The 15,748-nt window shown below is 44.7% G+C and overlaps 1 protein-coding gene across 17 annotated transcripts in view; it reads left to right on the plus strand.

The window, feature by feature from the left end:
- Window positions 1-15,748, plus strand: part of DAB2IP (DAB2 interacting protein) — a 1,477,580-nt gene that overhangs the window by 1,400,770 nt on the left and 61,062 nt on the right. For 14 of the 17 annotated variants that reach the window (XM_085613689.1, XM_085613692.1, XM_085613691.1 and 11 more), the window contains one exon: window positions 8,979-9,131. The exons of the other annotated variants lie outside the window; for them this stretch is intronic. In XM_085613689.1, coding sequence (XP_085469815.1) covers window positions 8,979-9,131 — 153 coding nt within the window. The remainder of the gene's footprint in view (window positions 1-8,978; window positions 9,132-15,748) is intronic. 17 annotated transcript variants of the gene reach the window in all.

A 15,748-nucleotide genomic window follows, 5' to 3' on the forward strand; every position in this document is an offset into this window, starting at 1 on the left:
ACATGCAACAAAAGGAAAGTTATCTGTAGGCTTGAAGCAAACAAGACGTTCATCAAAATGTCACCAACTTAATTTGCATAAAGTAATAAACAAAGGAAATGTGAAGCCACGAGTTAAGTACCCCCGGGGGACTCTAGCATGAGGTGGTGTTACACCCCTGGAAGTCTCAGAGGTTATGTAGCGCCAAGAGCTTTCTTCTTTAACAAGCATCCTGTACCCTTAGCATGTTTTCTGCTTTTTCAATACGCGCATGCGCGCAATTGTTTATTAGCACCGAGCGGTCATAGAGTTTACATCTTCCTGATGAAAAGAGCCGTCTTGTTAAGCTCTGAGTGTCCATTCCTGCAGAGTGCGAATGCAGAGCGTCCGTTGCTTGTGATCACATTGCCAATTATCTACGGATTTCTGGAATGTTTGTTTATTCCCTCCTCTCCTCCACAGAGTTTCTAAAACAAGGCTCAAAACAGCTCCCTAAACGAACTCACCTGTGGCAGGGTCAGAGGACCGCCTGAGTTAGAAGTAAACAGGAAATGCTATGCCATATGAATCCTTTTCAGTATGTCTTATTATAATGTTTCCAATGCATCCTGCACGTCTCAGAATTCACTAATATTTAGAAGGAGTCCTTGCCCTTTGACAGAGTTTCGTACTTCCAACCAGATGTTGGAAACCGGGTTAGAGGGTCCATGTAATAAGAATCTATAGAAACATAGTTTGAAGGTCTTGGATACAACATTAATGTTTTAGTAGGAAACTATAACGAGCAACAGATGTGAGACGGTAATAAAGTGAACAGAACCACCATGGCCAAGAGCGAGATGGCGCTCCAAGCCATGGGACTCGCACCGAGTGGCAGACTTTATGGAGTCTGTGGCGACTTTATTCACTTTTCCCACACAAATGTATTGACTTCACAATCTTGGATAAAACAGGGGGCGCCGGAGCAGCATGCACGAGCAAACTCTAAAGTAAGGGCCATGGCATACTTGGAAATGAACTACATGTGTCTCTCTAGAAAAATACAGCCTTATGCTGTCAGTGTCTCCCTCTTCCCAGGTCTAAAATATCTGGAATGTGGTCACATGACTTTAAGGACACCATTCTGCATAAACCGGATGGACCCGCTGGTCATTAAGACAGATTTACGATTGCAATCCTGACCGCGGCTCACACCAAGAATAAGATTGGCAGCCATCTGCATTCTCACAGTGATGATGTCATGTAACATGAACTAGGCCTAGACAGCTCTTGTGTCAGAAAGATGCCGTGATGGAGGAACCAGATTCAGAAAGTCTCCCGTAGCTAAATATCTGTTTTTGGGAGGGGGAAGTAAGCACAAACTCTTCATCTGTCTTTAGGTGCTCTCTCAAAATCTAGAACTTGTTCCCTCAAGTTCTTTGTCTCGCTTCATCCAGGTCTCTTATGGAAGTAGATACCAAAGTCTAATTGTAAAAATGTCCTTCCCTTGCAGAATTCAACCCAAACATTTATCACTCTTAAAGATGGCCATTTCACTGAGGCGTGAGTCAGCGCTCTTCCACCTTTGAACACACCACATTTAAGACCGACCATCCACATTCCCGGGGACATGCACTCTTACCCAATGGAATCTTAAACACAGCGGGTCTGTTCATGTCCTTATCATCACCCTTACACTATGTCTGACAAATCAATCTGCAGGCCTCTGTGGCAGTCACCATTTTGTTGATTCTTAAAGTAGCTGGCAATTTACTGATACAGAATCGCATTCAGGAGGGTTCGGGCCAGGGCACGGTGCCCAGATGTGTACAGAGTGGAGCATTGTTCCACAATCTTGGCACATATCTTGTTTCCTGGTTCCTTCCCATTTATCATTCTTATTTTCCAATCTGGAAATATTCTGGCTCATTGTGTTGCACTGGCACCCCATAATGTTCAGTATTTTGGTCAGGAAGTCAACATATTTACCCGTTACACTTTTATATTATTGCTGTTTGTAAAACGTGTAGTGTCAAGTTTTGAGGGTAATTCTTTTAGATTAAGATGTACAGGAGCATCGCTGAGCTATTGAAAGTGCCCCAGAGGTTGATTCCATTGCTTAAGAGCAGGTCGACCCATTACCCCATAAAACATAACATATTGCTGGCCCCCTGTTTGTTTTTGTAGACCTTAGAATACAAAGATGAGAGAACTTCCTGATTACAATCAATCACCTGTTCCACCCATAACATGCTTTGTCGTGTTATTGAGTGTGTAGCGCTGTGACATCAGCATAGTCCGCTCTCTTGCATTACAGTTGTATGGGCTACTTATATGACTGTGAGATCACTTCCTGCAAAGCACATTAGCTTCCTGTTTGTGAACATAAGAAGACCGGAGACCCTTTTTAGCACACTTGTACAATCATTTACAAGCACTCGTGTGTCTCTACCAAGCAGAAGTGTCCTTGTTTTTAGGTGCTGCTGCTTGACTTCCCTGTAAATGGAAGGAGTTGCCCTTTACGGGGCAGGACACTGGGACTATGCCATAAGTGTATTGCTGCAAGTAGAAAAGAATATCGTTATGCAGCAAACTTTAGCCCTCCCCATACTACCATATTATTTTTGCGTACCAAGAGGGAGGGTCGGTGTATCTGAAAGATTAAATGCAATGGGCTCCTCTACATTTGTGCTTATCAACTTGGTCTGATCCCCATGCCGAGCTTACGTGAGATCCTGGGGGACATCCTTAAAATGGGAAAACCATACACAGTTCCCGGGACAAAGTATGTGCAACACTCACTGGGGAAAATGTGATGCACGAATGTCTTTAACAAAGCGCGTACAATTTTACCATCCCAAGGACATTGCCTGAAGACCCCCCAGTGAAGTATCAGAATTAAGATCGCGCCGTCCCTGGAGTGGGATCATAGTTTGGCAGAATGCAGTAGTACAGTCGGTCTTAGATTCAATATGTCATGCAACTTATTGAGTTTTCTCCAGTAGAAATTTCTGGGAAAAAATTGCCGTATTGGTCCTTGTGATACCACATCAACTTGTTCTTTTCCTGTATCCCAGAAATAAGTTTCTCCGGCTATTATCATCATTGATGCGTTATTGTAACTGTAATGGGTTATCGTAACTGCAGACTGGCGTTTTTAAATCTACTAAATCTAGTAATGATCAGTTTGTGTTAGTTTCGATGTGACAAGATTTAGCAGAGATCTTAAAGTAAGGATGACTTCAAAAGGTTATCCACAGCTTCCAGTCACATCACTTGGTTAAGGGGGCGGGAACTTTTTATTTTGTTAACTGTTTAAAGTGAGGCCCGTCTTGATATTATCTTCTTTTAATTGATGAAAATCAAGCTACATTTTATAAACATTTTAAATGATATGTATTTAAAGGTCCTCGGAGCAAGCTAATCTATTTTGAATGCATATATGTCATGCCGTAATGGTGAAATGTACATAAATGTAATTATTTTGATAATATCCTAATGATTTTGTTATATTTTGTAGTATGTTCTACATTACATTTATCTTATGGTGTCTGACTTCTACTTCAGGGTGCTTGCAAATGCGGGGTTTTAAAAGAGGGATTGGAAGAAGTTCTTGATATCCTTAAAAAGTCCATAAGGGTCCAGATTATTTAAGCCTGATTTTACACAGTTTAGCTCAGGATTAACCAGTATTGGTCTGCGGAGGCCAGCCTTGATCATGAATATGGTACGCTCTGTCTAAAGATAAACTATGTGCATATGGAGCTGGCCTTTTTTGTACATGTCCTGTTTAGTCCTTTAAACAATGTTACCCTAAGTGAAAACATCTATTTATTTATATTAACTTGGTTTTTGTATAGTACACCTTCAATGCTAATCAGTGGTGCCAGAGCGCGCCACAGATGTCGAAAAACATTTCTAAGGCATCTATAAAGTGTAACTTTCTACCGCATAAATATGTACAGGTATGTATATATGGAGGCATTATTTTAACGAGTCATGATCGTAACATATCAGGAGATAGGTGTACAGGAAGGTTGATTAGAGGCTCCGTAATGGATATCGAATTGAGATGATCAGATTTGAGTAGAGTCGCTGTATCACACTGCTCGGATTGATTAGGGCATTTCGTCAGCATGCAGCTAGTTGGAATTACCTTAGGCTGGTTTTAAATAGGTGGAAGGGGGAATCCATGTGCATCTCTGTTGTAAAGTATTTCAGATTTTTCAGGGATGTCCCAAAAATGTGTGCTTCCTGAGGGAGGCTTTCTTATGTTTGATGAAGCATAGACATATTTTCTCTCTTAGGGTTTTGCTTCATTCAAATAAGCTCAAGCAGGTAATCTGAGGTGTTCATGTGCAATGCCTTGTAGGTGATACAAGGTGCAATGTTTGTGCTTCAGGCCTGGAGAGGCAGCCAGTTCGGAGACAGAAGGTTCACCAGAGACCGAAGAGCTGGTTGCTGAAGAGTCTAGCAGGGCAAGTATGTCATTTATATGACATTACCATAGTGCGGAAAATATGATTTTGTATTTTAGTAATTTGTTACATTATGTGCATTATCTAGCTTGTAACCTGTTACTTGAATAAAGATTTGCAATACCTTTTATTATCTACTGTGGACATCTCAGGTAAACCATAAGGTCTGCGTAAGCGGAATTGATTTGACTAAGGATTGGTTGCCATTGCCGTTTGATATGGGGTGAAACTGGCTTTGGATGTTTCACTGCTGCCCCTGAGTCCAAATCACACAGTTAGTTGAGACGACATCGTTAAAGTACATCAGAGACGTTAAACACAGCAACATGATGGCCAACTCCATGGACATCTTCATGATGTATACAAAAGGTAAATGCAGATCAAATTCATATCAATAGAATAAATTTGCATAGCCAGCTGAAAGTACTGCATAAGCTGGGAGCACTCAAGTTACTTGTTGTGGTTTCTTGTAGAAAATTATTTATTGATCAATTGGACACTGAACATTTAGTTACATTAATAGAGGTCAAAAGCCACACTGAGCAAGTTATTAAGTTCATAGTTTTTCTTCTAGGACAAGTGAGAACTATCAGCTTTTTCAACACAAACAGCAATGGTTCACAGGCATCTCACATTTTTGAAAAAAGAAAAAAATGTAAGGGACTTATAACTACTCCCAAAAAATGAAATTCGTCTGAATAACACCGTGATCTAGTATTATATTTTAAGTATACATGATTGAGCATATATTACCTTAGATAACCAAGGTGCGCACAATCTGGAGAAGGAACAGTCCAATTCTGCATCAGTTGCTGTCCCAGTAAGTCTCTGGTGCCGACGTTCCAACCCTTTCCAAATCAATTTCAGGGTTATCATAAGGACATAAAAATCGAGTCCAAGCACCAGGGTCCAAAGATGCAAAATGTAAAAAAATATTTATTACGATAAAGTGTTTTCGATTTATCAAGAATGAAGTCGGATTGTAGAACACTACAAGGGACGACCTACATCACTATATATTAATTTCAGATGGCGTGCCAGCCAGTCACACTGGTTCCTAAGGGTCGATAAACACATAGTAAATGTAAAAACTTAGCACGTGGTCAGGCCATGTGCGACCTGGGCAGTGTGCCAGCCATAGGAAAATGTTTACAAAATAACAAATCCCACAGTTAAAGGAGCGCAAACAAAGGGTTCAGCCAATAAGAATTGAGTGGGAATAATAGTAAATGTGCAGGGTAAGGCACAACTGTAACAGAAACTGATCCTACCTGTGGAAAAATTGATAAGCCACTTCTTTCGATGGAAAGATTGTTAGAATTGCAACAAATTAATTGATATATATGCAAAGACAAAGAAGGGTACGCAGCAGGACGGATCAGCATATAAAAAGTACGCGGACATTGGGAGTAAATTCTTAAAAATCATTACTTAAAGGCTCAAGATACATAAAAAAGCATTGGAGAGGACTTACTAGACCGGGGTGGGTCTGGGCCAAAATATGGAGCACCACAGCAGAGATTGTCAACTTGTTGGCAGCTAAAGTAAGAGATGCTAGTTAAAGGATGCTAGTTAAAGTTCTTGCATCAGTGCTTTCGAGATTGCCAAGTCACCCATGCAATCCTTGTTTATGTGGAAACTAACACAAGAGACACTAGTTCGAAAACAAAGACGATGGCTGCATCAGTGACCATGTGTGCCCCATTGTCCGTAAAAAAAGAAAATCAAAGATGAAGTGTGTATTGTATCGCCAGCGATGAAGGCATTGTCTGCCTGGTCACCACTAACTGATTCGGCACATGCTCATACAGATGAACACATATTGTACTCTTTTCTTGACCAATCAAAAGCATTTTCCTTTAATGATAATTTTTCATTCGGTATTGTCTTAGACCCTGGTGCTTGGACTCGATTTTGTTTCTCCTGATGATGACCCTCACAGTGAAAAAATAGATTGAAACATCAACACTAGTGGCTTATTGCGAAACTAGCTGTTTCTGATTAAGACAGACAGGTCATTGTGATTTGATGTACATTTTACCTTCATCAGATCCATTATCAGTCAGTCAATCTCTTTTGTTATATACAATTTTTCAATCTTGAACTTAACTGAGCCAATATCAAAGCACACATCACCCTGGGCATCTGCTTCTCAGATACACTATTTTGTTTTTAAGCCACATATACTCTTTTATTGTTTGTAAAGTGATACCACTGCGAGCCACTGGTTTTGTATTTCTTTAGTTACCTAGCTCCTGTGCAATCTAAAATATCTGGTTCATGTTACACTTGTGAGCATTTTTAAGATAATCAAGTTTCTCTGGTTTACGTCAGTTCTTTTAAGCTAGATTGCACCACTAATACAGATGGAAGCAGGTTCGCCCACCTGAGTCCATAACGAAAGTAAGTTGTTTTACAGGGATGGTTTGTTCACAAAAACTCCTTCCATTCATGGAAGGATGCGTTGTCAGTCAGTGTCATGTCTGAAGTGTCTCTTCAATGGATCGCATCGGCCATAGGCCCTAACACGGTGGTGCTTATTTGTCTAGTCTCTTGTTATACTGAAATGTATTCATGGGTCCGTCCCTCATGGACCTCTTTTAGATTCCCCCACTGTCCATGTAGAAATGTCATTGCAGACTGTATATCTTGGAAATGCATGGAGGGAAGGAAATGTGGTGAAACACTGTTGACGTGGATGGAGAGTTTATGTTGTGCACTGGTTTCTGAACTGTGCTGCAGTGATGTTTTGATGCCTCTTAAAGATTGTTAATGTTCATCTGTATCTGATAATGTTTACCACAATACCACTACAAAACCTTCCTGCGGTACACTCCACCAAGTGACAGTTTGGACAAGTAAGATCATTAGTTTGTGGCTGAAAAATTTGTTAGGGAAAATATTTTTATTGGGAATTTCTTTTTTTAAATGACCTTGCCTTCTTTAAATTCTGGAGTTGCTGCAATTTTGCTTGAAATCATTCAAGGCTAATTTAGATGTGTGTATGGGAACATGTATATTTGCATTATCTGTTTGTTCCTTGATTTTGGAAGGGTGCGCCTCAAAAATTGGGAGGTTTAGAGGCTGTTTTGTAATAAGGTTATTAAATTGTTATTAGGCAATGCACAGTTTTTATTTACCTCTACCAAGAATGGTTGTCTACTATTACTGTTACTTGCCATATTTATTACTTTCGGTGGAATTAATGTACATGTCTGTCAAAGAGCAGAGAGATGTTGCAGGACCTTTTAATTGTGTGGATGACAAAGTAATTGCTCTGTAAGGCAAACCTAGGTTCTGTAATCGCAGGCCCCTAGCACTAAGAAACTCTCTAAACATTTGAGTGGACAAGTGTATCCCAAATGTATTTTTCAGAGCCTAGAACCTGTTTTCTTTGCATGATACCTTGTGAAGCATGGGAGTCCAAAACATATGCGGAAGGACAGAAGTCGCGCCAGAACTCCATAGTAACCAATAAATGTAAATGACCCCCAGTTATATGGATGCAATGGATGGGAGTTGAAATTGGCCTCATGTGGATATTCTAGAAGTCTTACATGACTCCTGCCCTGGTGGATCAGTGCTGAACACTCGGTGTAAATATTCTTTACCATGCCATACATATAGATAGAAACCTCAATCGCCAGTCAAGAAGACGAGAGGCTGCCAGTGTCAGAGCACACATAGTTTAATTCTGAAACAGCTCTGGGCTATCAATTTCTCTCCTTTGCTTGCATTGGCATGCTTCTTTGTCACTGTCATCTTGCAACACATTGCCATGTCCAGGGGCAGATTTGCCTTTTAGGGCCACTGGAAGTTTCTCACTGCACTGGGGCCACTGGAAGGCAGCTGAAGGTTTTGTATGTCACTCGGATGTCATATCATCTTGACTCAAATTCCCCCATGGCCTTCCAGAACCACCAGTCTTTGCAGAACTCTCCAAACTTCCTTAACAGACCAGTCTGCCTCTGAATTGGGAGCACTGTAAAGCCTGTTCCTCCATCCAGCCGCTACGCTGCTTAGTTTTTGACTATGCGCATACTCATTGCTTTGCCATTGAACCTCAACACTGAAATGCATCGCCATCCTCAAGTTACCCTGCCTAATAAAAGAGAGATGTTTGGACTGGATATGGTATGTTTTAGATTAAGAAACTTACTTTTTGCTTTATTTATCTTGTGGTTGACATTGGCTGTGGTCCGTTTATAATTGTAAACGGCTCTAAAATACCACAAACGCTGAACGGAAGCTAAACAATCGTGCAACTTCACGCATAAAGCTGGGTAGCTTGACAGATGGTAGATGTGTCATCAGGAGGCAGAGATCACTGGTGGAGTCCTACTTTTATTTCTAATACATGCAAAGAATTCAATTGAAACCTTAATTGGGAAGTGGGGGTATCTTGTTTGAATGGTCATTGCAGTCAGTATCATGTTCATTTTTTTGTTGCAGCTTTCCGTTCATTTTTCAATTTCATTTTTTTTGTTCCTTTTTGTTTTGTTTTTTTCTTCTTTTTTGTTCTGGTTGTGCGTTTCATTTTAGGCCCCCTCACCTGTGAATCCCAATGCCTTGGACCGCACGGCTGCGTGGCTCTTGAATATGAACATGCAGATTTTAGAAGATGAAATCATTGACCCTGAACCCAGACACAGGGATAAGCTCAGGAGTAAAGAGGAGCTCAGCCCAGCCGAGAAGGTAAATTCTGATTGGATGACACAGCGCATATTCAATTATCATTCTTCTCGTGCCACACTTTCTTGTGCATCTATGGCCAAAAAAATGTATTTGAATTTCTGTCCCAAGCGAATTAAAAGCAAATGATGTCTAAGAATGCTGCCTCATATGTGTTACAGGTGCCATTTGGAGAGGTCAAACACTTAAGTAATATGAAGGCATGGATTATGTGAATTGAGCTGATTGTGTGCATGTAATCTATGATTGATTGGGGATCCCATAACTGAGATAAAATCATAGCAAAACCCAGTACCTGTTAGACCATGAACATGATGGGCCTGATTCAAAAAAGGAAAACTTAGATATGGAGTCTAAGTTTAGACCTTAAGTCCAAGTTTAGACCGGAAGTCTCCCTTTTCGACTGGAAGTCCAAGTTTAGACCTGAAGTCCAAGTTTAGACCAAGTTTAGACCTGAAGTCCCAGTTTAGACCTGAAGTCCCAGTTTAGACCTGAAGTCCCAGTTTAGACCTGAAGTCCCAGTTTAGACCTGAAGTCCCAGTTTAGACCTGAAGTCCCAGTTTAGACCTGAAGTCCCAGTTTAGACCTGAAGTCCAAGTTTAGACCTGAAGTCCAAGTTAAGACTCCCCTTGAAGAGTATCTCCCCCTCAAGAGCCTCCCCAAGAGTCTCTCCCATTCAAGAGCCTCTCCCCTTCAAGAGTCACTTCCCTTCAAGAGCCTCTCCCCAAGAGTTTCTCCCCTTCAAGAGCCCCTCCCCCTTTCAAGAGCCTCTCCCCTTCAAGAGTCTCTCCCCTTCAAGAGTCTCTCCCATTCAAGCCTCTCCCATTCAAGCCTCTCCCCTTCAAGAGTCTTTCCCCTTCAAGAGTCTTTCCCCTTCAAGAGTCTCTTACATTCAAGAGCCTCTCCCCAAGAGTCTCTCTCCTTCAAACGTCTCTCTTCTTCAAGATTCTCTCTCCTTCAAGAGTCTCTTCCCTTCAAGAGTTTCTCCCCTGCAAGAGCCTCGCCCATTCAAGAGCCTTTCCCATTCAGAAGCCTCTCCCATTCAGAAAATGTATTGTTTAAACAACAAACACTTTCTCTAAAAACGAATGTACTTGTCCACATTTTATTCACCTCTTGGCAGATCTCTGGTCCATCGTTAGTTAATTTCACTTCGGCCAGGATTTCTGTTCTTTTTTTAATATTGTTTAGTTAAATTAATAAAACAGAACTCCATTTAGGAAACTATTTATAATGCATGCACTTACCACTACCTCCGAGAGCTCGTGAGGGCTCATATTGCTATTTTCAGGAGTCTCTTTAAATACCCCTTAACCTCATGCCACATTTTATGGCAAAAGCCTCACCATCCCACACCCTGCCACAAACACATTCCACCACCACTCAATAGGTGGATATCTTCAGAGGTGGTGTGTGGAGCTGCAAGCCCTCAGATGTGTATGGTGACGGTGGTTGTCAGTTCCATGAAGTGAGTGTGACTGTGTTTGGGATTCATCCAGTTGTCACTCAAGGCACACCTACATGCCCCATAAACCTTTGAAGCAATTGTTGTGACCCTTCTACACACAGCGAAGCAGAGTAATGAAAATAAATGATTATTACCATTAAGACCTTGGTTATGCCCCCCTAGGAGCTGCTGCAGAGAAGCCTTTTGAATTTTAAAATGATGCTTTTTGTCCTTTCTGCAATTAGAGATCTGCTAATTGGAGTTCTGTTGACACACATTGGTAACATATGTGTGCTGTGAAGGGAAGAGTGTGGCAGGGACATTGGCAATGTGTGTCTGTGTATTGCACATCTTTTATTTTACTTGAACGGTGGTCCTCTGAAAAGAGGACAATAGTACAAGGCCCCCCTCCAAGCGCCCTGCTTTTCATTGAGGGACATAGGGATCTTGCCTAGAGCTCTCCATCTATCTTCCTAGATGTCGCTCTTATAGGAATTGCTACAGTGACTGTCCTGTATTCGAAAATTGTTTATATAGGTTGCTTACTTTTGGGGTTTTATTGTTTTCTCTTCTATTGGAGTAGAACAGAGGAATATGTACCATTTTAATTGTCCACAATCTCCTTCTCTCTACTTTCCAATTTTAAGAACATATGTTATTATTATTTTCATATTCAGTTGCTCTCATATTAACCGAGGACCCTGCAGACCAGAGTTCTAATCCCCGTTTGAACAGAGGACTAGGAATATTGTGAGCAAATGACTGTATGTCAATGCAGCGCATGTATGTGTAATGTAAAATGAAGAGTACTGTCCACAGCCTGCTGCTGTCCCAGATGGGTGACCCCCTGCACGCTTCCTCATTGCATGGCTGTTTTAGAAACCAGTTGTGAGAGCTACGCGGATGTGTCTGGACTCACACACCAGTGCATTCTCCACATGACAATTCAGGTGCATTATGGCGAGCCCAGGGTTGGGGTACTTGGTGCTGCTCAGCTGAGGGTGCAACACAAGGCCCACTGAATGTGTCTGTACTGAAATATGAGGTGATGATGCAGATGAAGCTAGAGGAACACAGTGAGCGCCCTACGAATGTCTCACTCCTGCCACATCAGTGTGTGATGCAACTCAGAGTAGCGGTGTGTCCCGAGAGGTCTGTCGATGTATTAAGATGGGATGCCTGTGTCCGTTGTCGTGCAGAATAGGTGCAAATTGTGGGAGCTCTGTTATCGCTTCATTGTGTTTGGTGCAGGAGAAATAGAAGGGAGGGTGGCTCTATGACATGGTTTATGTTCTTAAATGGTAGCTGCTGGTGCAGTCCATCTATGGAGCTATTGTAATGTGCTACTTTCCAATATTCTTCCATCTTGCATTACTCCAAAAAGTCAAGTGTCCTACTGCTGCTTATACTTTGCGCTTTCATTGAAGATATTATTGTATTCATTGGAATGTTCAGAGTAGGACAGCCAATCAGATTCCTCCGAAGGGAGACTATAAGTAATGGTAGTGGGTATCAGCTGCAGACCTATTCAGACTTACTGTAGTACGAGGGTGGTGAGAGCTGGTACTTTCATGTGCTGCTGGCATTACTGGCCTTGAGGCTAATCATTGATGCCACCTTTTGCCCCCTTCCCTGTTTATGCGTTTGGCTTTGTTCCTGAAGTTCGGTGAGTACTTATAACAAGTGATTTTGACTGGCTCTCCAGTCAGTAATGATACAAAATGACTGATCCCTTACTCTCTGATGTTGGGATATATGATTCTATACAAAACTGATACTTTGCAAAATATCCTCCCACAAGCAGGCATCCCTCACTACTGCCAAGGACTGGGCACAGTGAAGCTCTCGCTTGTTCTCTTTGTGATTGCATGAAGAAAGGCCAAATTCTCCCTGTAGCCAAGGTCCTTGTCAATGATTAAACCAGAAAATTAGCGTACAGAAAAACTGTTGAACACTATTTTGGACAGGAAACCTTCAACAACACAAATAGGAAAAATGAACCTCTTGCATAGGAATTAAAATCAATCAATCAAATACTTAGTAGAGCGCACTACTTGCCCGTGAGGGTCTCAAGGCGCTGGGGGGGGAGCTGTTACTGGTCGAACAGCCAGGTCTTGAGGAGTCTTCTGAAGGTCAGGTGGTCTTGGGTCTGTCACAGGTGGTTGGGGAGGGTGTTCCATGTCTTGGCTGTGAGGTGGGAGAATGATCTGCTGCAGGTGGTCGTTCGATGGATGCGTGGGACAGAGGCGAGGGCGAGGTTGGCGGAGCGGAGTGGGTGGTTCGGAGTGTAGAAGGTGAGTCGTTTGTTGAGGAATGCTGGTCCGGCGTTGTGGAGTGCTTTGTGAGCGTGGGTGAGGAGCTTGAAGGTGATCCTCTTGTTGACCGGGAGCCAGTGTAGGTCTCTCAGGTGGGCGATGATGTGGCTGTGGCGGGGGATTCCAAGGATGAGGCGTGCGGAGGCGTTTTGTATGCGTTGCAGTCTTTTCTGGAATTTGGCCGTGGTTCCTGCGTAGAGGGCATTGCCGTAGTCCAGCCTGCTGCTGACTAGGGCATAGGTGACCGTCTTTCTGGTTTCGGTGGGAATCCATCTGTAGATCTTGCGGAGCATGCGGAGGGTGTTATAGCAGGAGGAGGAGACAGTGTTGACTAGCTAGGTCATGGATAATGTAGAGTCCAGGATGAATTGCAGATTGCATGCGTGATTGGTGGTGGAGCCGAGGATGAGGACCTCCGTCTCGTCAGAGTTCAGTTTCAGACAGCTGGTCTTCATCCATTCAGCCACGGCCTTCATTCCCTCGTGGGGGTTGGATTTGGCGGTGGTCGGGTCCCTTGTGAGTAGATGATCAGCTGTGTGTCGTCGGCGTACGAGATGATGTTGAGGTCGTGTGACCGGACGATGTTGGCGACAGGTGCCATGTAGATGTTAAAGAGGGTAGGGCTGATGGATGATCCTTGGGGTATGCCGCAGGTGATCTTGGTGGCTTCAGATCGGAAAGGGGGGAGGTGGACTCTCTGGGTTCTGCCGGTGAGAAATGAGGAGATCCAATCCAGAGTTTTGTCGCGGATCCCTGCGGCGTGGAGGCGTGTGCGTAGGGTGTGGTGGCAGACGGTGTCGAAGGTGGCCGAGAGGTCCAGGAGGATGAGGGCCGCGGTTTCGCCGTTGTCCAGCAGGGCCCTTATGTCGTCGGTGGCGGCGATGAGGGCGGTTTCGGTGCTGTGGTTGCTGCGGAAGCCAGATTAGGATGAGTCCAGGATGTTGTTCTCCTCTAGGAAGCCAGTCAGTTGTCTGGGAACAGGAGCAGGGAGATGGGACGAAAGTTCTTGAGGTCCTTTGGGTCCGCCTTGGGTTTTTTGAGTATGGCATTGATCTCGGCGTATTTCCAGCTCTCCGGGAAGGTGGCGGTCTCGAAGGAGCTGTTGATGATCTTCCGGAGTTGGGGTGCGATGATGGAGCTTGCTTTGTTGAAGATGGGGTGAGGGCAGGGGTCGGATGGTGAGCCGGAGTGGATGGTGTTCATGGCTTTGATGGTGTCGTCGGCGTGGTTCCAGTAGAGCAGGAGGCTGGTGGGTTTGGTGGGCGGTGAGTCTGGAGTGTCGGTGTCTGTCGGGGTGGTCTGGGTGACGAAGGTGCCATGGATGTCTGCAATCTTGCGGTGGAAGAAGGTGGCTAGGGAGTCGCAGAGTTCTTGCGACGGTGGGATCTCATTGGAGTTGGGGTTGGCGAGTTCTTTCACGATGTTGAAGAGCTCTTTGCTGTTGTGTACATTGTTGTCGATGCGTTCCTTGAAGGAGGTCTTTTTGGCGGTTCGGATGAGATGGTGGTGCTTGCAGCTGGTGTTCTTGAAGGCTACGTGGTTGTCTGGTGTTTGTTCGTGGCGCCATTTCTTTTTGAACCTTCGGCACGTCCGCTTGGAAGCCTGGAGATCGGAGGTAAACCAAATGGACCTCGAGTTGGAGCGTCTGTTTGAGGGTTTTCTGATCAGGGCGAGGGTGTTGGCGCAGTTGTCAATCTACTGCCTAAAGTTGTGGGCTGCTGCGTCGGTGTCGGTGGGCTCGATAGGTGGGCTACGGGCGAGGGTGGTGATTAGCTGGTCTTCGGTGACTTTGTTCCAGCTGCGGTGTGGGATTCATTGCGGATGGTTGTGTGCGGTGTGTTTCTTGAAGGAGAAGTGGATGCAGTGGTGGTCGGTCCAGTGGAGTTTGTGGTGTGGCTGATGGTGATGTGGTTACTGGCAGAGAAGATGGGGTCGAGCATGTGTCCGGCGAAGTGGGTGGGTGTCGTGACGAGCTGTTTGAGTCCGAGGTTGGCGATCAGGGATGGAGAGTTGCTGTTGTTTGCATTCTCGAGGTGGAAGTTCAGGTCTCCGAGGAGGATGTAGTCTGTAGAGGCAAAGGCGTGTGTGCTGATGACGTCGGCGATGGAGTCGCTGAACTGAGGTCGGGGTCCGGGGGTCTGTAGATGAGGGTTCCTCTGAGGGTGGTGTTGTGATCAATGTGGATCTGGAAGTGTAGGTGTTCGGCCGAGCTGAGGGAATCTTCGGTGTTGGTTGAAATTCTGAGGGTATTCTTGTGGACGATGGCGATGCCGCCTCCTGGTTTGTTGGTGCGGTCCCTGCGGGTGATCTTGTAGCCGTCCGGGATGACTATGGCTATGTCGGGTGCCGAGGAGGGGTTCATCCAGGTCTCTGTCAGGAAGGCGACGTCTGGGGAGGATGAGTCGAGAAGGTCCCAGCGTTCGACGGCGTGCTTGTGGACTGAGCGGGTGTTGAGTAGTATGCATCTGAGATGGTTGTGGCCTGCCCTGGTGGGATGGGCAGGACATGTGGGTGTTCGCTGGCTGGTGTAGCTGCAGTTTCCGCAGGTGAAGGGTCCGTGGGTGAGCTTTGGGGAGGCCTGGAAGCAGGTGGGTGATCGGCCAGCACTGAGTGCGTTGAGGGTGTTGGCGTCATAGCGGTCGCGGGAGCCAGGGGGTCTGGCACTGGGCGCGGTCCAGGCGCGGACGGGTGCAGACGGGCTTGCCTCCGGCGTTCGCGCAGCGGTTGCCATTAAGTAGAGGAGGTGGGAGGGAGGGGCAGCTGGGAGGTGGGAGCAGGGGCAGGTGCGCCGGGAGTGGCGTGGGTGGGAAAAACAGGCAAAAACACCAGAATTGAAAACGGGACACAGAGAGGGGTAA

This window comes from Triturus cristatus, chromosome 1_2, assembly GCF_964204655.1.
Source record: "Triturus cristatus chromosome 1_2, aTriCri1.1, whole genome shotgun sequence".
NCBI classification, from domain to species: Eukaryota; Metazoa; Chordata; class Amphibia; order Caudata; family Salamandridae; genus Triturus; species Triturus cristatus.